The sequence below is a fragment of the Juglans regia genome, chromosome 6 (assembly GCF_001411555.2).
Source record: "Juglans regia cultivar Chandler chromosome 6, Walnut 2.0, whole genome shotgun sequence".
Taxonomy (NCBI): Eukaryota; Viridiplantae; Streptophyta; class Magnoliopsida; order Fagales; family Juglandaceae; genus Juglans; species Juglans regia.
The window spans coordinates 33,779,998-33,807,887 of NC_049906.1; the positions used below are offsets into that span (position 1 = coordinate 33,779,998).

At 37.7% G+C, this 27,890-nt stretch overlaps 1 protein-coding gene across 1 annotated transcript in view; it reads left to right on the plus strand.

The window, feature by feature from the left end:
• Positions 1-27,890, plus strand: part of LOC109012085 (probable cyclic nucleotide-gated ion channel 20, chloroplastic) — a 50,493-nt gene that overhangs the window by 4,440 nt on the left and 18,163 nt on the right. Inside the window, exons 3-8 of the mRNA XM_018993559.2 lie at positions 345-864; positions 5,517-5,708; positions 20,984-21,082; positions 23,744-23,881; positions 25,283-25,531; positions 26,165-26,428. Of these exons, the coding sequence (XP_018849104.1) occupies positions 361-864; positions 5,517-5,708; positions 20,984-21,082; positions 23,744-23,881; positions 25,283-25,531; positions 26,165-26,428 (1,446 nt within the window). The 5' untranslated portion in view covers positions 345-360. The remainder of the gene's footprint in view (positions 1-344; positions 865-5,516; positions 5,709-20,983; positions 21,083-23,743; positions 23,882-25,282; positions 25,532-26,164; positions 26,429-27,890) is intronic.

Sequence of the window (27,890 nt, forward strand, 5' to 3'; positions counted from 1 at the left end):
GTCGATATGTTGGAGAGGGTACTTTTAACAAGTGTGACCCTGTCACCTTTGGATAAGTGCATCCTCTTCTAACTATAAAATTGGGGAAATAATGATATTTTAAGATATCGTACTTGTTTATCATGATCGTTACTGAAATATTTTAAAGTATTGAGATATATTTTCAATATTTCAAACTATGATTGTTACTGACATTTGAGCTTTGGATATTTGTCATGTTTCTCCATCTGCTTCCATTGTTTAAAGTTTTCAAGGTTTTATATAAAATTTTCACTTTCAAATACTTATCAGTACTAGCATGTTCATATATGCGTTATGGATATTTAATTCATATTCTTTTGCAGGTCTACTTAATAAAATATGGCTAGTTTTGAAAAAGATGATGTACCTATGCTTTCAGACACAAATGGGCATTCATTGGATGATAATGCCGATTCTCAATTGCGGAGATATAGGACAAGAAGTGCATCAATTTCAATTCCTATGAACTCAGTGGAGTCTTATGAAAGTGAAACTAATCTTGTGGGCCATACGGGTCCACTAAGGAGCGAAAGAAGAACTCCATTCATACAGATGAGTGGCCCATTGTATGTTAGCCGCAAACCTGAAACCCTTTTTTTGCCAAATCAAGGTGTAACAAGACACAAAACAGCAGAACCTTTGGCTGGAATGTTTCCTCCCTTAGAAGGAAAGGATCAAGATGATTGGCAGCTTGATAACTATGCTGGAAAAAATGAACATTTACTGAGGTCTGGGCAGTTGGGAATGTGCAACGATCCTTATTGCACAACTTGCCCAACACATCACAATTTCTCAGCAGCTCAACGAAAGAATACAAAGGCATCATTGGTATTTGATCCTAAGGTGTTTTTCTTTCTTAACCTAAAGGGTGTTCTTTTTCTTTCCTAGGTGATTACTGCAATATTTCCACATGCCTGCATCATATCTAAAATTTACTGTTGATAGCCACCTTGTTGCTTAGATTTCAAGTTTGATGTGCGTCTGTAACATAATATCATTTCCTCCTCAAAAACTTGCATATAAAAAGCTAGGATCTATAATGGAATTCATTTGTATAATTATTAATTATTTAATTAGTTACCTCCCTTGTCAGAAACTTCCCCTTTCTTGTTAGGGATAGGATGCTACATGTGGTTTCATACTAAAGTGCTAAGATTCATGAACTCCATCAATTCAAAGCAAAACCTATTTCATTGATAATACGATACCATTGCACTCTTCAACAGAAAAGTATGCTATACTATTGTGCTATAAACACTTATTAATGAACATCTTCTTGGTAAAAACTCCAAGTAGATACTCCATAGCCTGTAGAACGATCCTTGACAGTATTCGGATAGTTAAAAAATAATAAAAAAATTTGGATATTCTGTAAATAAATGTATCATACCTTAAATTAAGGGTGTAAGGAGTTCGGTCCAGACCTGAAAAATCGACCGGACCAAAGTTGAGACCGGTCGGTCTTGGTCCCACAAATTGTGGACCGAAAAAATTCAGTTTGGTCCCGGGGTCTATAAATTTTGGACTGGACCGAACTCCTATATATATTTTAACAATATTTTTAATAATTTAATTTATTATTTTTATATAATAATTATTTAAGTTAATGATGTAATTTGCATCTAATTTATTATCATTGACCATATAAAATATAAAATAATATATGTTATCAATTAATAATAAATCATAAATCATGTGATAATTTATGTCATTATATGTAAATAGTTAATACATAATACATTCATACATACTCTACTATTTACACTTAATTAAAATAATTAGGTAATTTTTTTTAAATACCTAAGTTGCAAGCAAGCATGAATAATCTATGTACAATGAAATTATTTGATATTCATTAACCATATATAAAATGTATGACATTATTAATAATTATGCATACTAAAGAGTAAAGTCTAAGTTAATAAGTAGTCACTATCAACATCATAAATATAATTATAGTAAAATATTTTTTAATGAGTTATTTACATAATCCACATTAATAATTCACTTAATTTTAATTTAGTAATTTAAATAAATTTTTTATTAATTTATTTGAAAAAAAAAAGATGAAAAAATATCAAATTAATTGGGCCGGACCGACTGGACCAGTCCAATCCCTATGGATGTTTGGTCCGGGAAAAATGATGGACCCATCACCCCCCCGGACCGGACTGGACCGGACCAATTTACACCCCAACCTTAAATAGTCACAAACATATGTCATCTTTGAAAACATGTTGAAGAAACCCCTTGAATGCATATCATCAAAACATGATTTTCATTTAATCTCTTGGGTGGCCCACCTTCAGTTACTCCCCATGTGAGGGCTTATAATCGCAAGGATTATGACTGCCTTCTCGTGGACATGCAAGGTCATGCCTAAGACATTGATATCACTCAATAAACTCTGGTGCACTTGAGTGAGCCAATCCCATGAATTATACAGGATGGCTGACCAACCTTTAGTTCTGGTACCTTGCACCATTTAATATGGAAAAAAAATTGAAAAAAACATTTCATTCATTCCTATGTAATCTTTCTTTCATTTCAATTTTTTCCCTGTATTAACGTTATATTCACATCACAAATGTAGAAGAAGTATGCAACAAAAACATTTTGAATAAACTTGAGAACATAATACGTCATATAAGGTAGGTAAAAAGGGGCTTGTGAAGAAGGGCTAACAATTTATAGCATATAAATAACTTGAAATATCTTTTATAAAGCCATATCATTGAAAAGTCGAAACAACGGGGGTATGATCATATTTGCGTACTCTGCTTTTAAAGTTCAAGAACTCAACAACCTTCACTTAATAACCTAACAATAATATTCACACACTATCAACCTCCAATTAATGAATCCAACAATGTTTTCTTACTTTTCTCACGTGTATGATGCAATGTAAGTTTGTCTTATGCTATGCTTTGTGTGCAAATCTGACTTCATTCGAACTTAGCCTTTCGATAGTCTCTAGAACATGGTTTTACGTCACTAATTCCAGTTTTGAAGCTTTTGAAACTCCATCTGTTTGCAGCCTTTAAACAAAGTTGTGTCGGGTGGATGATTTAAGTGGTAAATTCATCTTCTTTTCTTCTGGTTTTGAGGTCCCTTTTAATGCTTTGTGCAGCAGGCTCTGAATTTATTTTCCTAGGTTTTTGGTGCACTTATAGGTCCTTAAGCATATCTGTTCTTCAACTAAAAAGATAGTCTGTGAGGCCTTAATCATGTTTCTGTAGTATAAATGTGCTGAAAAACCAGCAATGTATCAGCAAAGGTTACTACACTGTAATTTCTACAAGTATCCTAGGATTTCTGAATTTGAACATTGGAAAAACAACTATATGATGGCTTAGGCTGTGGTCACTAGGTTGCAAAATTGTACCTAAAAAAACCCTAAGAGAGCCAACTTTCTCGGTGACTCCATTGCTCCTGAAAGTTTGCAGTGCATATTAAGTGAAACATAATAAGATGCTTATCCATGGCTTATGCTACTGCCTGATGTTACTTTATCAGCAAATCATGCAACCTAGGTCCAAAACATGTTGATAATGCAAAACTCTATCCTAGAAATATTAGTAATATGCATACAGATGATAAAATCTTTGTTTTCTACCAATTCCATCTTTTTTTCATATTACTCTTAAGTGCACACCCCACTTCAAATATATTTAAACACTACTACATTATAAATTCAATCTTGTCAAGACCGTGTTGTTTTAAGGAGAAATTAGCCTATTCCTATTCCTAGGTGATTACTTAGAAAGCTAGATAGCACTCTTAAATCATCTTTCTTCATCTTTTTTCTACTAAAAACCTTAACTCAACATCAATACAATTAAGCTATAGAGTATGAGTGAGACAAGGTCCTTACCTATAGGAAGTTTTGATCAAAACCCTAGGAAAGAACCACGAGTGGCCAAATATTGATTCCTTGAAGCAATCACACTGATTTGTGGGAAAGATTGAGTCTTGCCCTGGTGTTGATACTGAAACCTTTCAAGAAAGATGAAAGAATCCATTAGTAGGTTGTTTAAGAACTATACTGGAATCTTGAATGCATATATTGCTTCATTGTATTGGCAATCGCAGCTCTAGTCTAGTCTCTCTTGGAAGGACCATATTACTTTTTGTACAACAATCTAGTGGAGTGCTTGTCTTTACTTGTTATTTCTCCTTCTTTTTTCTACCAAATTCAAAACTCTGGTAATTTCTCCTCCGACCAGAACAAAAGATCCAATAGACAATTTTGTACTACAATGATGTGGGAACCAAATCGGCTTCATTTCTGTAAAGAACTGTATTGGACTTTACTTTTGGTGCGGGAGTCTTTTTTCTCTCTATCTCATTAGCCTTGAATTTTTCTTTGTTAGGATGGACCATACCCCATGTCTCAACCTAGGGGGAAAAAGAAGGAAAAAAGGAAAAAAAAAATAAAAGATTTTCATATTCAAATGCATGAAAAATTAATTGTGGTGGTGGCCATCAATGTGTTACAAATGGCCTGTTATTTAAGTGATGCTCTCCTAAATCTAATCCTATTTGGTAATATTCTCTTTGGAAATTATTTCATTTTTCTGATGTTTGGTAATATTCTCTCTCTCTCTCTCTCTCTCTCTCTCTCTTTTTTTTTTTTTTTTTTTTTTTTTTCTGACAAATAAAAAGAGTGATATAATTTTTTTGCATTTTTTGCTTTGCTCTGGGTTGAAAGCAAAAGGAATTTTCTGTAGATTGCTATGCTATGATAAGGACCAAATGGAAGCCCAAGTCACATATGGTCTTATACTTCAAAAGGGTTTGTCAATGTTTCAATTGGAGTCCCTTAGAATCACTATAAACCACAAAAGCTTCTCATTCTCAAGTAATATAGATCCCATTTATCACCTCTTATACTATATCCAGAGTATTACAGTTGTTTATAAACAAATAGATAATTATACGAGGCTAGGATTAATGGTATCAGTAATAGTATTGGTGGAATGGAAATAATATCTGTGATCATGTTGACAGGTCTAGTGATCACATTGGTGCTGTTGCAGTGGACAAATGGGAATGGTAGAGTTGGTGGTAATTTTGTTTATGAAACAAGCAGTAGTAATTGCTAGAAGAGCAGGAGGTGGTGGTTATAGTCCTTTGTAATCAAGTTTCTGTAGGTTTCAATGGGGGTTGGGTTGTCGTTTATTATCAATTGGGGTTGTGCAGATTTCGGCGGAGTGGGTGGTCATACTGTTACTGCCTAGTAGTGTAGCTGTCAGAGGTGCAGGTGTTAGGTGTCACGTGGTCTTTGTAGTTGCTATCCAAACACTTGTTATCTATCTTTCTATGAAAAGTTTTCTTGTGGTTGCACAACTTCATTGTATTGTACCATTACTTCCCTATGACTTCGTCCTGTTCTGTTGTTGATTGCATGCGTTATATAGAATAATGACAAATACTTCTTTTTGTAAGTATGTTATACAAATACTTCATATCTTATGCATTTTGATTGTTTGCAGTTCCATAATGCTCTCTATGGGGATGCTAAAGGTTGGGCTAGGAGATTTCTTTCTTTTCTCCAACAATATATTCCTGGTGTCATGAACCCTCATACTAAAGTCGTGCAACATTGGAACAAATTTTTTGTCATTTCCTGTTTGGTGGCAATTTTTGTGGACCCATTATTTTTCTTCTTGCTGTCCACACTTAAGGTATGGTTCTCATCTTTTTTCGTTGTTTGAAACATCATATTTAAGCATAAAATTAGGGTCATTGCAAAGTTATTAATCCTGATGGGTTGTGCACTTGCTAAGGCTGTTATCATATGTTGTCTCAAAGTATATAATTTGGATCAAACAAGGTTTATAATGGATACTTATTTGTTTCAGTGTTTTGGGATTAATCTAAATTATTATTAAGTACAATTATAGATTCCATATGATATTTTTAGAATTAAACAATTGGTAATATGCTTTGCACCCAATCCTTTTGAATCTTTTCTCATTTTCTCTTTTAAGGAAAGATAAAAGGACTTATTTTGATGAATTATTTACTAAAGTCCAATTAGGGAATTGAGGGAGAAATTGGTAACTCCTCCTAGGATAAAAATTAGGATAGATTCATATGTTGTATACTATGGTTTAACGAATCCCAAATTGGTCCCTAGGGTCAAATTTAAAAAAAACCATTCCTGTCGTACGAAGCATTTTCCAAAGTGATCCATTCCTCCAATCACTATTAATTTATTAACTGAAAATGCTAACGTGGCAGACTGTCAGATGGTTTGTAAAGGGTGACCACCCAAGTAACCCCACAGGTCAGACAGTCTGCTCCCTTTGCGCTGGCTGTGACCACCCCTGTCAGCTAGCATCCCAAAAGGGCTAGTAGGTTTGGCCAATCCCGTCCTCCTTCTCCAACCAGCCCCTTGTGGTAATTGGCAACACCATAAAAAAGGAGTTTTGATAATTTGAGTTTTTAATGTTCTGTTTTATTTTTTTAGGTTTTAATGTTAAGTATTTTTATAATGATTGTGTTGTTTTGTTTTAAGTTTTATAAAAAAAATTATTTTTATTTTTTTTTCGTAATATTAGTTGATTAAGCCTTTTGTTTAGTAATTAATTTTCAAATTTAGTTGATTTTTAAATTTATTTATTTTATTTATTTAGAAGTTTTATTTCCAATTTGTTTTTAATTTTTTCGACATGGCATGTTGACTAGCCATTTTTATGCTTACTGTACTTTAAGCATGTCTTCGCTGGGTTAGTCTTGACGCTGCAAATAAGTGTCATGTTAGTATTTTCATCAATAAATTAATATGATTAGACGGAGGTTTACCTTGAAATGCAGTGCATAGCATGGGGATGAGTTTTTGAGAATTTATACCATGGACAAATTTGAGTTCGACAATACCCCAAGGACCAATGGAGGAACTTACCCTGGAATATTTAGATCAATTAAAAGAATTTAAAAAATTCAATGTAAGTGATACATTAAACAGGATGAAAATAGGAAAAGCTGAATGACTTGGTGGAAGTTCAGATGGCATGTAGGCTTAAACAAGTTGAGCTGATATAAGCTTATAGGTTAAATAAGGCCTTGAGCTTGCATGAAGCTCAAGTTGAGCTTTTGTATATGAACTCAAGCACAAAGTGCTGTAAGCTTGCTGATCTCTCATGCTATTCAATGAGCCTGAAAAATTTTAAGTGGTCTATTAGAAAAAACAAAAAGGTACAAATAAAAAGGACCTGTTATATATATGAAGGGTAACACCGACTCACACTACACAAAGGCCCAGAAGGGGGACTGCAATATTTGGAGGTCCATGCCTTGGACATTGAAAATGGTATCTAGGCTCTAATAGCTGTTCAACTCCCTCCACCTCTCTCACATGCTTGATGTGGGGCTAGCAGTGATCAATTAAGAATTTTTTTTTTTATAAGTTCAATTAAGAAAATTAAAGGAGAGGGAGGCATCATTTACAGCAAACGAACTCACCCACCTCTCCAGTATTTTTGATACTAGGTGAGTGACTCTTCCATGAGAGTAGGGGCTGATCTATGGGTGGTAGAGCAGGGAAAAATCACTCCAAAATCATTTGGGGACATGCATGTGAAATATGAGAGTGCTAGTCACTTCCAACTACACAATTTTGTTGGGGTGTATGAATGCTAAGAGGCTTGATGAATATTCCTCCATCATATAGATAGGTGGAAAAAGGAATAAATAATAGAACATAAAATGTGAGTGTTATGTCCAAATTGATTTTGACTTTTATACTGAAAATTTGAAAGATAAGAGGAGCAAAGTTCACATCGTGTAATCATAAATAATTAAAATATCATATGTGAATGATCGTCTAATTTGAGTTTTAAGGCTAGTCTTTTTTGGATAAATTTACCTTTGGAAAGTGATATGAGATACCACAAGAAGGTTTGTTTCAAAACTTTAGAAGGATTAGTAATCTTGCTGATAAGTTAAGACCTTCAAATGACCTGTGGTGAACACCTTATCATGTGAAAACAGATGACCTCAAGAGAACCCGCTTCTACATTTGTAGGTATATCTTTATTGCTACCATCCTGCAGACATCAGGAAAAGGCAGTGGTCCTCAATCTTATTATTTTTTATTATGAATAAGAAAATGTATTGAGACAAGTAACAGGGCAAAGCCAAGTATACAGGAAGTATACAAAAATCGAACCTATTACAAGTCAGGAACTAGAAAAAGAAACAAGAAAATTGTAGACACTAGTTCCATTAAATACAATAGCCGAAGCCCACTGACATAAGGAATTAGAGAAAAAACATCTAAGTTCATCCACCGAGCGTTCCTTATCTTCAAAGCATCGACCATTCCTCTCAACCCAAATACACTACATAAGGCATGAATGAATCATATTTCAAACAACAACTATTTGCACATTACCCCTTAAACCTCTCCAGCATGCAAAAAGGTCCACCACCCTTCTAGGCATCACCCAAGCCATACCACACCTAGTGAACACTCCATACCATAACAACCTAGTCACTTCACAATGTAATAATAGATGATTTGCCAATTCACCAGATTTCTTGCGTAAGAAATTCCAGTCCAGAACAATTAATTCACGCTTCTTGAGATTATCCAAAGTCAAAATCTTCTCTAAAGAAGCAGACCAGCCAAAGAACGCAACCTTTGAAGGCACCTTACTCTTCCAAATACTCTTCCTAGGAAAAGAATGAACCCCATTTGGCCTAGACAGCGTCTTATGCCAAGAACGAACGGAAAACTTCTTGTTACTAGTATGACCATCTCCCTCAAATCCCTCCCAAGCTGAGTAGCATACAATAAACCGAACAATTAACCCCTCGGGGTTGGCTCTGTCAATTTTGTGAGAATGGCTGAATCAATCTGGCCTTTGAGTGATCTGTATATTATATATCAACTTTACAAGATAAACTATACATGCAGAAAATAATCTACGAATGATTCTAGCAGTCTAGCCCTATATGGAAACTATACTCTGTCAATATGCTAACTGTACAAGCCTAAGTAAATTAAGGAAAGTTGAAATGAGGAAAGAAGAATAAAAGAAGGAAAACGTAAATTAAGGAAAGCTTTGCTGTCCATTGACAGCCCCCCTCAAATTGATGCACGTTGATTAACAAGCATCAATTTGCTACTTAAGAAGCAATGTCGATGGCGAGTGAAAGCTTTGGTGAAGATATCAGCAATTTGTAGTTCAGTGGAAATATGTGGAAGAGTGATAACATGAGCTTCAAATGCTTCACGGATAGAGTGACAGTCGACTTCAATATGCTTCCTGCGCTCATGATAGACAGGATTGGCCGTGATCTGAATAACACTCTTATTATCAGCATGTAGAGTTGTAGGATCTGTCTCAGAAAAATCTAGCTCAACAAGCAAACCTCGAAGCCAAATAATTTCGGAACAAGCAAGAGACATCGGTCAGTACTCAGATTCTGTAGATGACTTAGAGACTTTGTTTTGCTTCTTACTCTTCCAAGAGATCAATGCATCACCTAAGAACACACACCAACCAGTAATGGAGCGACGTGTATCTGCACAACCAGCGTCACTATAAGCAGTAAGACGATGAGAATTACTTGCAGGAAAGAATAAGCCAAGGGCAGAAGTGCCTTGAACATAGCGTATGATCCTACGAACAATAGCCAAATGGAGATGACGAGGAGTCTGAAGAAACTGACTGACTTGCTATACTGCAAATGAAATGTCTGGTCTAGTAATGGCGAGATAGACAAGGCTACCCACCAACTTCTGATATAAACTAGGATCAGCAAGTAAGTCACCCTCCTCCTTGCGAAGCCTTGACATTCAATTCCATGAGAGTATCAACAGAGGTGGCCTTCTGCAGACCAGCTGTAGCCACCAGGTCACTAGCATACTTCTGTTGGTTGAGGGAAATACCAGATGGACTACGATGCACCTCAAGACCAAGAAAATATGTGAGAGATCCAAGATCTTTCATATAAAAGGACTCTGAGAGATGAGTCTTGAGTTGGCTAAGTAAAGCATAATCGGAACTAGTGATCACAATATCATCAACATAAACCAAAAGAACAACAATACTCATGTCTGATTTCCGAAGAAACAAGGAAGTGTCATATTTGCTCTGCTGGAAGGAAAATTGTAATAAAGTAGTTCAAAATTTATCAAACCAGGCCCTCGGAATTTGTTTGAGACTATAAAGGGAGCAACGAAGCTTGCACACGTGCGAAGTCGCGGAAGAAAACAATCCTGGAGGGGGCTTCATATAAATACACTCTTTAAGATCCCCATGAAGAAAAACATTTTTGACATCCATCTGATGTAATGGCCAATTATTTGAAGCAGCAAGAGCGATGATAGTACGAACAATAGTCATCTTAGCCACAGGTGCAAATGTCTCTTCATAATTGACACCATATTCTTGATTATTCCCAAGTGTAACAACCCTAGCTTTGTAACGATCAAAACTTCCATCAGATCGAACCTTGACTGAGTAAACCCATTTGCAACCTAGAGGAACAATGGTGGGAGGACAAGGCTCAATGTCCCATGTGTGATTGGCCTTTAGAGCGGCAATTTCTTCCTGCATAGCTTGTAGCCAACAGTCATGCTTGACAGCGTGTGAGTAGCATGTGGAGGAATATCAAATTTGGACAATGTAGCAGTAAGAGCTGAAATAAAATAGCCAGAACTGGAAGAAGAAAACCCATACCTATCTGGAGGTATAGACACTCGAGGTGAGAGACGTACCAAAGCCTCTGTAGGTGCTGCAACTGACTGATTCTGGAGTGTGGTAGAATCAGATATCGGATGAGCCACCAGAAGAGATTGTGGGCGGGAGCGTCTCGTATACACAATACCTAGTTTAAAGCGAGAGCTGACTTGATGAAGATCCAAGAACTGCTGCTCAAAGGACGGGAGAACCACAGTAGAAGGAGAAGGCACAAAGGACATAGGAAAGAAATGTTGATTTTCAAAGAAAATTTATATCACTCATGAGGAGGTAAATGAACAAAACATACACAACCAAAGGTACGGAGATCATCGTATAGGTTGTTTAGAAAACAAGCGAAAATAGGGAGACTCCATGTATAAGACTTGGGAAGGTAAACGATTAATCAAGTGAGTAGTAGTTTTTAGAGCTTCGACCCAGAATATGGATGGGATAGAAGATTCTAACAAGAGAGTACGTTCCATATCTAGGAGATGACAATTTTTGCGTTCGGCTACTCCATTCTGTTGTGGAGTAGCGGGACATGATCGTTGATGAATAATACCTTTAGAAGTCATGAATGTCCGAAACTCAGTAGACAAATATTCACCACCAGAATTTGTGTAATGTCTTAATAGAAGTAGAAAATTGATTGTCAACATATGCTAAAAATTCAGTGAAAGTACGAAAAACGTCAGATTTAGAGCGAATAAAATAGACCCAAGTAAATCTGGTATGATCATCAATGAAAGTCACATAATATTTAAAATTTTCATGTGAACTAACCTGGGATGATCCCCAAACATCACTATGGATAAGATCAAACTAGCGAGAAGCTCTACTAGCATGCAAAGGAAAGGGAAGAGTTTCGCTTTTACCACGTTTGCAAGAATCACACTCGAGATAAAGAAGAATGTTTTTTATTACCAAGAAAACCAGAGTGCAATACATGAGATAAGATTTGAGTATTGGGGTGGCCTAAAGAACGATGCAACACTATACTAAGATCTGGAACATTATTACAAGCAAAAAACTTAATAGAAGAAATTGGAGAAAGTGCTGGAACAGGCAAAAGTAGTGGAAACCCCACTTTAGGTCCCTTCGCGATCAGCTCCCTCGTTACCTGGTCCTGCACAACACAACCATCACCAGAAAAATTAACAGCACTCTCCGTACACATGCACTTTTTCTCTTTCTCGGTCTGGTTCTTGAATCATTTTGCATCACCAATGTTGTGTATTGATTGATGATGGTTAAGATGGGTTGTTTTATAGAACTAGTTATTGAGTTTAAGTGCTTCACTATAGCAATATGTGGAGGTGGTGGTCTGAGAGTTACTGAGAGAAGTTGGAAGACAGAGAACTCAGTGTTGCTGGGCTTTTCCTCTATTCAGTGGCTTGGGAAGGTGTTAGAGGAGAGCTTAAGCAGGAAAAAGGAGGTATACTCAGCAACACGCGATGGTTATTGTAGTTTTATCGCTCAACGTTGTGCAAATAGGAAAGGAAGATACGTTGAAATCTTAGAGTATAGTCAGGGGGGAGAAGGAATATGCTATGTATTCCAGAAGGTGAGAAAGGATGGGGATGGAGGAAGATGAGGGAGGCTTTGGTAGAGCAAGGGAAAGAAGACACTAAGGTAGGTGGTCTGCATGGAGGAGCCAAACCGAGTGATGGAAGAGGGAAACTGAAACTCCATGAGCGGTCGTATAAGGAGGTCCTTGCGACGTCGATACCGAGAGCTGCGAAGGAGAAGGTGGCTGGTGCAAAGGTTTTGGACAGAGGTAAGGGGCGTTGGCAACGTGACGGTACGATGAACCATTCCCATGGCAGGGCCTCTGTCGCGTGTCAGTCATGGGAAATGCAAAGGAAGTTGTTGGAAATGCAGGGGCAGCTGCGTGCATTGCAGAAGGATATGGCTACAATTGTAGCATTTGTCGGTTCATTAAAGGAAAGAGAAGGAGCAGACAAGTTAAAGGATGGTGGGCTGAGTTTAACACGTAAAAAGGCTCAACCGAAAAGCAAAAACAACAAAGGATGGAATGTATGGCGTCGGGCTAAGTCACAAGATCCTTTTGGGGCTGGGCCGTCTCAAGTTAGGGCCCATGGTTTCGGGCTTCATCCTAGGGCCCATTCAGGAGGGTCGCACCCCAGGACCCAATTAGACGGGTCTGGATCCGAGCCAATAGAACTCGCGAACCCGAGTTCTAGTCCGATACACTCCACTAAGCTTCACGGCCTCGGGTTCGTGCCGAACAGCATACCAACAGCGTCGATGGAGGTTGCGGGGATACAGACGGCGCCGATGGAGGTAGTGGGGGTCGCCGGTGAGGTCTCGCCTGAGTTCTGCGCACAACAACCCTTGTTAGGCGTAGAAGCTAGGATTCCTTCGTCTCTAGAGAACCAGAGCTCGCCGATGAGGGATGCCGGGGTGTCTCTGATCCCGGCGGCAGGGTCGGTGAGACCAGTAGAGGAGCTCGAGTTGGCTGAGGTTGAAGATGACTCGGATGACTTCATGCATTATGTGGAAGATGAACTTTTCATCCCCTGTGGTTTGGAGGATTTTTCAATGGGAAGTGAATTTCAGAACCAGAATAATAAGATGGGGAATCCTACCCCATTAAATTATTATTTTCCAGATCAAGCCCCAGATTGGGTTATACATAAAACTAAAGAAATTCAACATGTTGTGGGAATTGAGTGTGTTGGGTATGAGGAGCAGTTTATAGCCTTGTTAACTGCTATGGAAGCTGGCCACCACCAAGAAAAGAGGGGGAACACAAAGAAAAGTCGGGAATTAAAAAGATTGATGTGGTCGATGAACTCGGAAGCAAGTTCCAGCAGGAATAAGGCAAAAGGGAAGGGGCTGAATGTTCTCCAATTTAGCCCAAGATTTTATCTTGGAATGTCCGGGGTCTAAATGAGGTAGAGAAGCGTCTTCGGATTCGACGTCTACTCCGTGAGTGGAAAGCGGACATTGTATGTTTACAGGAGACAAAGCTGAAGTAGTAGGGGGATTATTCGGAGTTTATGGAGTAATATTTATATGGATTGGGTATATTTGGCCTCTTCAGGGGCTTTGGGAGGAGTTGTGGTAATGTGGGATAGACGGGTAGTAGAGAAAGTAGAGGAGTACATAGGGAGATATATGGTAGCTTGTTCTTTTAAATGTGTATCAGATGATTTCTTGTGGGCATTTGCAGGTGTGTATGGGCCTAACTTAGATGTCAATAGAAGTATATTGTGGGATGAACTTGCAGGGGTACAAAGTTGGTGGGACCTCCCTTGGTGTATTGGGGGAGATTTCAATGTGGTGCGCTTCCAGAGTAAAAGTCTGGGAAGTAGAAGATTGAGACAAGCAAGCCTGGAGTTCTCAGAGTTTATCTTTGATTTGAACTTGATAGATCTTTACCATTAGCAGGGGGTCCAGCTACTTGGTCAAATAATTAGACTTAGTCTCGCTTGGATCGTTTTCTGATTTCTCCTGAGTTTGAAAGCCATTTTCCGGATGTATGGCAAAAGCGTTTGAGTCGTATATCTTTGAAACATTGGCCTATTCTACTGGATTGTGGAGGTGTTCGTAACAGCAGAAGGTATTTTAAGTTTGAAAATATGTGGTTGAAGTTAGAAGGTTTTGTGGAAAGGGTTAAAATATGGTGGACTTCGTATCAATTTGAAGGTACATCCAGTTTCATTTTTGCAAACAAACTGAAAGCCTTAAAAAGGGATCTAAAGGAGTGGAATAAACAAGCTTTTGGAAAGGTGGGGGAGAACAAAAATTCCAAATTGATGGAAATTCAGTATTTAGAAAGGCTACAAGAAGGGAGGTCACTTAATGAGGAGGAACAAGCACAAAAATTTTTGTTGGTTGTTGATCTTGAGAGGTTAATCTTACAGGAAGAAATCTCATGGTGCCAAAAATCAAGAGCTCTTTGGTTGAAGGAAGGGGATCGGAGTACGAAGTTTTTCCATAGAATTGCAAACTCACATAGAAGAAATAATAACATTGAAGTGCTGAGAATTGAAGGGGTTGAGAATAGAGAAGAAGAGGTTATCCAAGACCATGTGGTTATTTTCTTTAAAAAGCTTCTCACGGAGGAGGTAGGTTAGAGGCCTACTTTAGATGGTTTGGCTTTTGACATTATTGAACCAGGGGATGTTACCAGATTGGAGAGGGCTTTTGAAGAGGAAGAGGTATTTGAAGTGGTAAGAAAGATGGCAACAGATAAGGCTCCCGGACCCGATGGTTTCTCTATGGGTTTTTTCCAAGTGTGTTGGGAGGTGATTAAACCGGATCTTTTGAAGGTATTTCAAGAGTTCTTCTTGTTAGGAAAATTTGAGAAAAGTCTTAACACTACTTTTCTAGCACTAATCCCTAAAAAGGTAGGGGCCATTGAGATTATAGATTTTCGGCCTATTAGTTTAGTGAATGGTGCTTATAAGATCATTGCAAAAGTGCTTGCAAATCGATTAAGTGGGATATTGGGGAAGATTGTTACTAAACCACATAATACTTTTGTTAAGGGTAGACAGATCCTTGATGCGGCTCTAATTGCTAATGAATGCTTCGACAATAGATTGAAGATGGGCAAATCAAGGATTATGTGCAAATTAGATATGGAAAAGGCGTACGATCATGTTAATTGGGATTTCCTTCTTTATTTACTGGGTAGGTGTGGGTTTGGAGAGGTGGAGGTCATGGATCAGATGGTGTATTTCTGCAGTACAGTTCTCGGTGTTGATTAATGGTAGCCCAGAGGGTTTCTTCCCAAGCTCTCGTGGCTTGAGACAAGGGGATCCGTTATCTCTTTTACTTTTTGTCATTGTTATGGAGGCATTGAGTAGGATGATCTCAGCCTTAGTGACTAATGGTTCCATCAGTGGTTTCCAGATTTGATCACCGAGTAGGGGTAATACAACTGTTTCTCATTTGTTGTTTGCAGATGATACGCTTATCATGTGTGAGGCTGATCACGCTCAGTTGAGGGCTGTGAAGGCACTGCTGCTGTGTTTTGAAGCAGTATCTGGCTTGAAAGTGAATTATGATAAATCTGAGTTGGTACCGATTGGAGAAGTTCAAGATATAAGGGATCTTACTGGCATTCTGGGGTGTAAAATTGCATCTCTACCTATGACTTATCTGGGATTGCCATTGGGTATAGCACCGAAGTCTCGTATGATATGGGATACAGTGATTGAAAAAGTAGAGAGGAGATTAGCAGGGTGGAAGAGAATGTATTTGTAGCGGGTCGACTTGAGAAGTTACAGAGAGACTTTCTGTGGGGGGGCTTGGGAGATGAGTTTAAATTCCACTTAGTTAAGTGGGAGATGGTATGTCGGCCTATCTCCAATGGCGGTTTGGGTGTCAGAAATTTGAGAGTTTTTAATCGGGCTTTACTTGGCAAATGGTTGTGGAGATATACTAAGGAACCAGAGGCCTTATGGAAGACTGTGATCGAAAACAAATATGGAGATCAAGGGGTGGTGTACCAGAGAAGTTAGAGGAACAGCGGGTAAGGGGTTATGGAAACTCATTAGAAGAGGATGAGAGGTTTTCCATCGATACACTAGATTGCACTTGGGGGCAGGTGTCAAGATCAGATTTTGGAATGATGCATGGTGTAGTACCAGTGTTCTACTAGATCTGTTTCCGTCTCTTTTCTTGATTGCAAGCAACAAAGATGCCACAGTGGCGGAGGTTATGGAAGTCTCAGTCTCAGGTAGAAACATTCACTGGAACATCAATTTCAACCGAGCGGCACAGGATTGAGAGATGTAAAGTTTTGTAGAATTTTATAGTCTCTCATATTCTGTTCGACCAAACATTCAGCAGAAAGATGAGTTGTGGTGGCATCCTGCATGGAAATGGGTGTTCTCTGCTCGCTCTTTCTATAAGGTTCTCACACAAGTTTCAGAGATACAGTTTCCTTGGAGAAAGCTTTGGCGTCATAAGACTCCTCCCAAAGCCTCTTTCTTTGTGTGGACAGCGTCTTTGGGTAAGATCCTCACTACGGATAATCTAAGAAAGAGGAGAATAATTATTGCAGATTGGTGTTATATGTGTAAAAGCGGGGGTGAGTCGGTAAATCATCTACTTTTACACTGTGAGATAGCCAAGACTATCTGGGACGAGATGTTTAAAAGGATGGATATGGCGTGGGTTATGCCGGAAACAGTTTTGGATGTATTGGCATGCTGGAATTCTATCCGTGGGGTGAGACAAATTAAAGCAGTGTGGAAGATGATTCCTATCTGTATTATGTGGTGTTTATGGTAGGAACGAAATGAAAGGACTTTTGAAGACAGAGAGATCTGTGGAGGAGCTAAAATTGTTATTTTTTAGAACTCTTTGTACTTGGGCCATTGCTGTAGACTTAAATGGCATGGACCTTCATGAATTCTTAATTTCCAACATGCCTACATAAATAGGGCATTTTCTCTGTATCTTGTTACTTTGGTGATTTAATAAAGTCTTATTTTACTTATAAAAAAAAAAAATTAACAGCACAATTGTTATCAACTAATTAACCAACAAAAATAAGATTCGCAGAAAGCTGAGGAGCCATAAACACATTAGTAAACTTAGAGGAGGCATCTTCGACAGTAGCTATTGGCAAAGGACTGCCATTGATAGTCTGAATGGCAGAATGACCAGCATTGGGTCGAACCTGACACAGAGCAGTGAGATTATTAGTCATGTGATTAGAGGCCCCAAGTCCGCGTACTAGAGTTTAGTAGAATTGTTACCTTGGAACCCCATTGCCAATAATGCGGAAATTAGCATCTGTTGCACCATTTTGGGTGTGCAGTAATTCGCTGCAGGAGGTGCAGGAACAGAGGAAGCACTTGAAGAAGAGTCATGTGCTGCAAAAGTCGCTGCTGGAGGGGCAATAACAGAAGTCTGAAACGCTTGAGCCTGACGATTCTGGGGGCGAATACGACATTCTTTTATAATGTGACCCTTCTTCTTGCAATAAGAGCAATATTTCTTAGGACAATTGGTAGCAATATGCCCATATTCCTTACAGCAGAAACAATGCAAGGTTTTAGAAGTCATAGGTGGTCCTCGTACATGGGCAGCATAAGCCATAGTTGTCGTCCCTGAACTGCCATGAGATTGTTCCAGAATAGCTTGAGTACTAAAACGTTGTTCTTCGCGAAGTAACTCACCAAAACAAATATCAAGAGAGGGAACATGAGATATGTTCAGTAGAGAGGAGTGAACAAATTCATATTCCGGGTGTAGTTTCATAAGAAACTGATCACGCCGGCTAGTCTTGTGAAGATTTTGAATAGTCGAAAGAGCGGCAACAGGAACATCCGTTGTAACCAAATCAGTATATTCATGCCAAAGAGTAAAAAATGGCAAAGAGTAGTAGTCTTGGATGGAAAGACTACCATGTTGAAACATGGCAATCGCATGTTCTAACTGAAAGCGATGAGCATCATTATTTTGATGATAAACCTTCTTCAAGTAATTTCACATGGATTGAGCGGAGCGATGAGCCCTCAAGTTGGTGACAATATGTGGCTCCACCGAATAAAAAAGCCAAGACATGATTCGTGCATCAAGTACAGCCTATGAAGGAGAAGCCCCCAAATCCTTGGATTTGTTAGTATTGGATGTTTGTGTGACATCTGTGCCATCAATATGACCCCAAAGATTTCAATTGAAATGCCCAAGTAGAGTAATTTGTGCCTGTAAACTTGACACACACAGGTGTAGAGTCCATCACAAATAAATGAATCCAAAATAGCAACGGAAATCAACAGAGACAAAAAAAAAAAAAAAATTAAAATGAGAGTTTCGGAAGGCACGAACCACAATTCAACAAGATGCTGCTGCGACAACATAAAAAATGCCCGAGAAAACCAGGAACCGAAATTCACACTAGAAGGGTGCTGCGATAATCATGATCACAAAGAAACGCCGAAACTCATACCAGAATGGTGCTATGAGAGTCACTATAGCACAGAAGTGCCGAAAACCAGCCCAGACTAGAGCCAAAAGTCCGAGAGGTTGAGAGAGTCACGTCGGGTTCACCAAAAAACAACCCAGAGTGAGCTGAAAAAGAGAAACCCACAAAGCCGAGAGAAAAAGTTTTTGAAAAGGGACATAAATTAGTAACCTGCTCTTGATACCATGTCAATTTTGTGAGAATGGCCGAATCAATCTAGCCTTTGAGTGATCTGTATATTATATATCGACTATACAAGATAACTATACATGGAAAGAAAATAATCTACGAATGATTCTAGTAGTCTAGCCCTATATGGAAACTATATTCTGTCAATATGCCAACTGTACAAGCCTAAGTAAATTAAGGAAAGTTGAAATGAAGAAAGAAGAATAGAAGCAGGAAAGTGTAAATTAAGGAAAGCTTTGCTGTCCATTGACAAGCTCAAGTGGTAAAGGCCTTGAGCTTAGGGGTATGCTCCCCCTAGGTCTAAGGTTCAAATCCCCTTGGGTGCAAACATTTTCTAGGGGCCATCGAACTGAGGGATTTTCCCCTTGAATTACCCAAGGGGCACTTTCGAGAAACTCCTTGCCAAATGCCGAGAGCTTGTGCACCCCTGAGATTAGTCGGGATGTTGTTCCTGACACCCGATGCCAATAAAAAAAAAACCCAACAATTCAGAAACAGCCCCCATTTTCCAATCATTCACAACTCTAGAAAGTAGAACATTCCAACGAGAATAGCCACTAGAACAATCCAAAAACTCAGCCACGGAAGCATCCGGATTCTGTGCAATACGAAAAAGATCTGGGAAAATAGCACAAAGAGCCCTACCACCACACCATGTTTCATGCCAAAAACGAATTTTGGAGCCATCCCCAACCACAAAAATGACGTGTTTTACAAAAGCATCCCAAACTCTCCTAATATCTTTCCTCACCCCTACACCATAAGTACCTCTTACCTCCTTAGAACTCCACGCCCCAAGCACTCCCATATTTAGAGTCAATCACAGCTCTCCACAAAGAATCACACTCCTGATGAGACCTCCACAACCACTTTCCTAGTAATGCTTTATTAAAGATACTCAATTTCCAACCCCAACCCACAACACAACAACAAAGGAGTACATATCTTATCCCAACTAACCAAATGCAACTTAGCTTCCTCCCCTATACCTCCCCACAAAAAGTCTTGAAATAACTTCTCTAACTTATTTGCCACACCAATTGGAATGGGAAATAAAGATAGAAAATATGTAGGAAGGTTAGACAACATACTTTTGATAAGGGCGACTTTTCCCCCTTTTGACAAATACAATTACTTCCACCCCGCCAACCTTCTCTCTACCTTGATCCTTATTTTTAAGCAGTTGCATTTTTTCTTAAGCTGTTAGTATAAAATTTTTATTTTGCAATGAGTAATTTTGAATTTCAAGAAGCTCCTGATTTGTCATTACTAAAATAGTGGAATGCATGGAACTGAGTTGTAATGATAAGTTCTTTTAATTTCTTTCACTTAATGTACAATTTTATCAAAACATGTGATAAAGCCTGAGGAGTGTTTAGTGATCATCATTGTTGGATCCACTTATTCACATTTACCGTGCATTTGTGGTTTTTATTTGGAATTTTATTCGATGTTTAGGCTGTACAATAGCTCTTGATGGGTTATTGTCACAATGTTGTCTATATAGTTGCAAGCTTTTATCAATTATCTGGGTTCATTTCTTTGCCTTTTCTGGTACAAGAAACACAGAGAAAAAAGGACAAAGAGTGGGAAGGAAAAAAAAATCGACTCAATAGAAAATTATCTTTCGACTTTGAATCTATACCAATGTTTTGAATACTGTACCGGATGTTGTACCGGTCAAGGCACTGGAACGAAATATTTCGGTACCGGTACCGTTTCGGGATAACATTTCGGAATAATCGATATATAAATAAATTATATATAAAAATTATATTTCAAAATAATAGTCTATATATAAATAAATTATATATAAATACATATATATAAAAATTATAAATAGTTTAGTCTGAATTGAGGGTTAAAAAATAAACTTGTAGTTTGAAAAAACGAAAAGGTACGGAACGAAATTCAAAACCTTGATCTATACACCATATCTATCTCCTTTATTCAAACTACACAATTCTTGGCTAATAATATTTGTTCACATCTGTGTCTTCTGTGACCATATTCCCAACTTCTTATAGCTTCTTATAGCCCTGTTTTACATTTGAATTAGATAACATTCTTGTGGTTTACTACAATACAAAATCACTTGCTTTTCTCCACTCCATGAACACAGGATGAAAAGTGTATAGTTATTGACTGGCCCATGACCACAACAATGGTGGTTTTCAGAAGTTTGACTGATCTCATATACTTATTCCACATTCTTCTTCAGGTAATTGGTACTTTCCATTTGCAGAAGCTGCATTTGTTCTGTTTTTTTTTTTTCTTTAAGTTCATTTGCCTGCTATATGGACCATATGTTGAAGCTCACGTAAAATTTCATATCATGTGGAGTAATTCTCGCTAATAAATTAAATGAATCAGTTATAAAATTTTTGAGTGCCTTCTGAGACATTATTACTTTAATTTGGAGTATTTAGACAGCCTTTGTTAACGTATGTTTCACGTATGTTAACAAAGTTCAGCTTTGGCCATTAAATCAGGAAGATCGAGGCCTTTAAATCAACAGCTTTGGCCCATGAAAGCAAAGTTCTAACAAAAAATAATCTCAGCTCCTCTAATGTGCGCTCCCCCTCCTAGATAGGTGCTACCTCTTGTATACCATCTTGTGTACTTGGGCTGTGCCTATTCTTATTAATACAATCGTTTAATTAAAAAAAAAAAAATGTTATCAGGTGGCAGTGGTAAGCAATAGCAATGGCTTGTGGAATCACACCAACTTTACTGGTAGTGTGATGAGTCCGCTGGAATATGGAGTGGTGGTGGTGGCTGCCAGTAGTTCAGATTTATCAACTATTAAAACCATGACCCTCCTCCATGCCTACACTTGCTGCTTCCCTGGGTGTCTCAACTCTGCAGCTGTTTTTAACTTTTTATAGATGGAATTCCTGCCCCTAAATAGAAAAACCTGTGGCAGAGGCAGTGGAAAAAAGAAGTTTATAATGTAGACAGAAAAAGTCAGTTTCCTTCAGTGAGACTGAAAAGCCCCTTCATACATCCTGATTTCTAAGCAAAAGTAAGATTGCATAGGCATTTGGGTGATAAACACAGACAGCTAGACCTAAGTTTCCAAATCCACAAGTCCTGCTAGGCTTAGGCATATTGGATTATGGCCTTTCACTAATTGTCAAGACATTAAACAAATCCTGTTTCTAGCGCTAATTATAGTCGGTATCTAACTTGAGACCTTTTGATTGATTGGTCCAAGCTTTGGGTCTAGGCAAGCTATTGTGTTGACCAAAGTTTTACATGTTTTCCATTGCTTCATTATGTGCATCAATATCTTTACATAATATGTGTGTGTGTGTGTGTGTGCATGTGTGTGTATAAATGGGCAACTTTCCATTGATCAGCTGAAATTATGTCTCAACCACATTTAAAGATGCGCTTTATTTATAAGTGGTACCCTAAAGGAAACATTTAAGTTTTTATTATTTTTTCTGGATTGTGTTCATGATGGTTGCTTGCTTCCCGTTATGTTCTATGCATTGTATCATCCTTAAAAGAGAACACTCTTTCCCGGTCTATGATGGTTTTTTTCTTCTGTTCTTTTTCATTGGAAAGTCACACATTCACCTGTTGGGTTTTGAGGCCAAGACCTTGCATTCCATCCCCTTTTTTCAAGACATGGGGCTGTCATTTTAACTAGAACTCGCGGACTTTCTGAGTTCGAGATATCATAACAGCAGAGGACCAAAGTCTATGCAAAGCATGAATTTCTCTATTTTACAATGTAGAGAAATGTAAGTGCCGGACATCAAACACATTTTATTCCTACAAGTCTGCGCTTCTTGAGAGAAATTGTTTGGTGTGAGCTATTTGAGGCTTGCATGTAGGAGTTGTTGCTAAATGGATAGATTTTTTCATATTATTAAGACATTCGGGATGTGCATGGATGAAGGCACTAGCTTATGTTGTTGGCGATGTGTTTGACTGGAAGCAAAGATGACACCCTACAACCAAGAATACAAGCAATCATCCAATATTATCTGCCACCACACCAGTAGGGACTAATTCTGATCTAGCGAAGATGATTCGAGTTCCTCACCAGTAGGCACTGTTTGTTTTCATGCTAGGGGAATTAAGAAGAGTGGGGCAGGTTGCGCTTAGTTTGGAGAAATTGGAGGAAGTAAGAAGAGTGATAGAATTAAGAAGAGGACAGATTGAATTGGGGAAAGTAAGGTTGGGGAAATTTTGAACTGGGATAGTGCCTAGTTTGTGTATCTTCAGGCCATATTTGTTTGCCATATATGCAAAATATATGTTTATTTTTATAAATACTCTCAGTTCAGTTCGGGTTACAAGTGAGTTTGAATAGTAAAACCAGATAACCTATCAAACCATTTTGTAAATTCGAAATTGAACTGACCCATTGTTGTCATTACAGGGTCATTATGGGTCGGTGGTTTGTTGAGTGGCCCTAAATGCATAAATACCTTGAGCCCATTATAATGTTTTATTTTATTTTACACCATCAAATTTCTCACTTGCAACTCATGATCAAAAGGATAGTGGATAAAAAAGGTTTCAAAATCATTATTATTGTCTTTTCATTCTAATCCCTTTACAATGATACGATTTTACATTCATATTCACTTTAAAGCAAGCAACAAGAATAATGGGTTATACATGTTTCTCATTTGATATCTCTGCCGTAGATGTTCATCTTATATCAAATATCATATGCACCCACACATATTTATTTAAATTCATGACATGCTTGTGAATTCCTCGTTTCAACATTTAAGTAATTTTTTAATAAGAACTTTGCTTATGACATCCAATGTCTCCAGTCATTATGCCATTTTACTTGTATTAGCTTTGGTTGGAGCCTTCTATTCTTGACCAATTTGTCTAATTTTCTTTTGTGCAGTTTAGGTTGGCTTATGTGGCCCCTGAGTCAAGAGTAGTTGGTGCTGGAGAGTTAGTTGACCATCCAAAAAAAATTGCTCTCCATTATATTCGTGGATTCTTTTTCATTGACTTATTTGTCGTATTACCTCTTCCTCAAGTAAGAGGACTCGCTCTCTTCCCCTTATCAACTTTGTATTCATCACCGTCTACTCATATATCACAGCCACATGCTGTTTAGGATTTTCTTGTTGAAGATTCATATTTCTTTATCTGGACATTGTTGTGGATGTGTCTGTTGTTAACATGTGTCTGTTGTTAACGTGTGACTAGTCATATTAAGGCAAACCTTCTGTCTTTGAGATGCCATGTTTTGCTATTATTTAATATACATGGATTTTGTTCATGATATATTGATATTATCTTTTCTGACACTTCATTAAAAAGTTTCGATTTGAAGAACTTATCTTTTGAGAGTGCACTTTTGGTCATTTTTGGGGTAAAAGGTTTTATGGATCTTTAGGGGCTTTGAAAGATGGGTCTCGTTGAGAGAAGTTGGATGAATTGGGTAAGAGTAAGGCAACATTAAGGATAAAATTGGGCTGAAGCAGTAATACTGTTTTTTGACGAGATACCTCAATATCCTTATGTAACCATCCAATATGGGTATCCATCCAAGCATTTTAAGTTTTTAACTCTCTCACTAGATAAGTGAAGCAATGCCTGTGTCTTTTGCTAGCTTAAAGAGGCCACTTTATTGTAGTATAGTCTCAAAACTGAACTGAGCTCTTTCATTCTTTACATGAAGTTACAAACTCCCTAGTAAGGATGGTCCATGATAGGCTCCCTAAGCCCTACTATAGACCCCAGAAGGCACACATTGCATCCTGGCACTGATCCTGGGTGTGTAGTGGACATTGACCTCTCAATTATCGTAGAGTTTAGGCCATAAAGTGGAGTTTTGATTGAGTGTGGTGAATTGTGAACCCCTTAAATATTATATTGTGTTATGCCATGATTGACCCCAAAATATTTAGAAATTTGGTTTTAGTGATTAATGACACGGTGGAACAGGTCCAAACAAAACCTCAAGAACAGAAGGTTAAACAAAGTTATTTTTCTGCATTTTTATTTTCTATTGCAGGTCCAAACTTTCTGACGATGAATTTCCCCAATGACACTGACAAACTTATCCAAGGATGCTAGATATTAAGAGCTACATTTTTATTTTCTTTGGTGTGGTGAAAGGCAGAAGCGATCAATCTTGTTTCTTTTATTTTTTTTGTGTGCCAGGATGTATTTGTGTAGGTGGCTGAGCATTTGTAATTTACTTGTTTCTTGAAAGGGAAATAATGCATTATTGATTGTTGACTGATGTGTATTTGAAGCAACAGATGCATGCATATGCATCCTCAACTCATTTTATTGCATAAATTGTTTATAAAATGGTTACCTGTATTGATCAATCTGTTTATATACCAAGTAATCTGATAGTACATGCTTCATTTAAATGATAAGGGTATCAATCTTTGTCATAAATTTCAGTTTTTTTCTGGTGCAGATCATAATACTGTTAGTTCTACCAAAATCGTTGGGGTCATCAGGAGCAAATTATGCTAAGAATCTTTTACGGGCAGCTGTTCTTGTTCAATACATTCCCAGGTTGTACAGGTTTCTACCTCTACTTGCTGGGCAGTCTCCAAGTGGCTTGGTATTTGAGTCAGCGTGGGCAAATTTCGTTATAAATCTTCTCACTTTCATGTTGTCTGGCCATGTTGTTGGGTCATGCTGGTACCTCTTTGGGTTGCAGGTGGGTGGAGTTGTCATATCATCTAAAGATGCTTGTTGAGCTTTCTTCTTCTTTTAGGCAATTTTTTTTCTTGCTTTGAACTTTACAACTTGTATTTGCATCTCTACTTCGTATTTGAAGCGTTCATCATAGCAAAATATATTCCTATCCAATTCACCTCTCACAAAATTTCAAGCACAATGCAACACCCAACTTAATGATTTATAGAAGGAATATTAAGTTACCCTTTGAATGAACAGCCAAATAAATAATATAAAAAGAAAGAAACTAAACATTGCATCTCTCATGTTCTCAATTTAGTTCATAATGTTATATATTGTAGTTGAGATGGTGGTAAAGTATTTAATTGAAAAGGTAAAATAAAACAGAAAAAAAGCCTGCTTCATTTAAAATAAGGGACTTCAATTCTTGAAAAATCAGGCCACAAAGAATGAAATATTTTTTTTGAAGTAAATGATCTTTTCAGAAGTCATAATGTTATCTGTCGATGTGATGCTTCAAACGTGGGAGGGTTCAGTATGCAATTATTTCTTCTTGTTTCTACTTGGCCAATTAGTGTGTTTACTACATGGATGAATGTATTTGTTTAATGGTTTTCTAATTTTTTCCTTTTACCCCCTCTTTCTTATCTAGAGGGTTAATCAATGTCTTCGAGATGCCTGCCAAAACTCTACAGTTCCACCAAAATGCATGAGATTCATTGACTGTGGGCATGGGAATGAATTTGGAGATTTTGTTTCCGATCCAGCATGGGCTAGCTGGACAAAGAATGAGAATGCTAGTGGTTGTTTTACTACAGATGCGTTTTCTTATGGAATATATGGGCAAGCTGTCAATCTTACTACGGAACAAAGCATCATAACCAGATATATATTTTCATTATTTTGGGGATTCCAGGTATTGTTTTATCGGTCTCTCTCTCTCTCTTTTTTTCCTGTCAGAAATTAGTTTTACACAGGGTTTCTTGTGCGGTTGAGAGGGTTAGAAAAATAGATTGCAAGTGTTATCATGCTGCTTGTGGACTTTGCTTTTCTCATGTTCAACTCATCTTTTTGTGTTTTGGAGGCTTGTCCTAATATCTGAGTGAATATTACGGAAACTTTGATAGTATATATTTATTTTAAGTATAGGGTTCTGTCAACCAGCATATTAGACAGTCAAAATCATTCTGAGAATGTATAATTTCCTCATAAAATCTCATCATGTGATCTCTGATTATCACAGATTGCTCTTTACAACTTCTCTTCATTTTACCCTTATCTGTGTCCCCATCTTCTATAAAAATATCATTTGAAAACCAAAGTTCTTGGGATGTTTTCTCTTTAAGCATCTGTGATTATTCTCTTCAATATACTCGCTGCCTTGAAACCCTACATTGAGAGAAATATGAATATATCTGTGAACTTGGTATCATTGTTGGCCAACCTGTTAATAACTTGAGATTTGGAACTTTTAGCTTCTGACACTTACATGGTGTCTTCCACCTGATCTCTTCTTTGGCATTGAACTGAAGCTCGATGGAACGCAAACATGATATGTTGGATAATGGCAAGAGGAAACTCTTGGGTCCAACTTCTATTTTTTTTTCAAGATAATTCTGAGGGCCTGCACCATGTGTAGCAATGGTGGAAAAATAAACATATCAATTTGTTTAAAATGCTCTATATGCACTTGACACTACAAAGTTCTTTACTCTAGCTTTTTGAAACTTTGGAATTATATGTGGAAATTTAAGGCCTTGTCCCCTCATTGTCACGTTTGTTAACAAATGTCCTTCGACGATTCGTCATTTGATTATATTGTTTCTTTTCATAGATGATTAGCCTATACATCCTATTCTTAGAGTTTATCCCTCTGTTCCATGCCTCATGTTTGTTAGCTTGACAGACTCAATTTGTGCTGATATTGATCAAAGAATGTGGTACAGGGAGTTGAAGTACATGCTTGAAATTTATATATTCATCAAATTTTTTTATTGCTGTATGAATCAAGTATCTTTCAGGTCACATTAATGTCGGAAGAGGATTTTTTTTTTTTGATAAGTAATAAGAAGTTCTATTAAAGCAAGTAAATAAGCATAGCCCAAGTACACAGGGAGTATACAAGCGGAAACATAAAGACAAGCTTAAACGAAACATGGTTGAGAAAATCCCCCAACCATTCCGAATATATTTCCACAAACCCACACCATTCGCATTTCTTACTTCGTTAGAACACCAACTCCCCCATGCTCTCCCGTATTTAGCATCAATAGTATTTCTCCATAACGCATCCCTTTCTAAATGATACCTGCAAAGCCATTTCCCAAGGAGAGCTTTGTTAAAAAGCCTCAAGTATCAACAATTTTTTTCCTGTACAC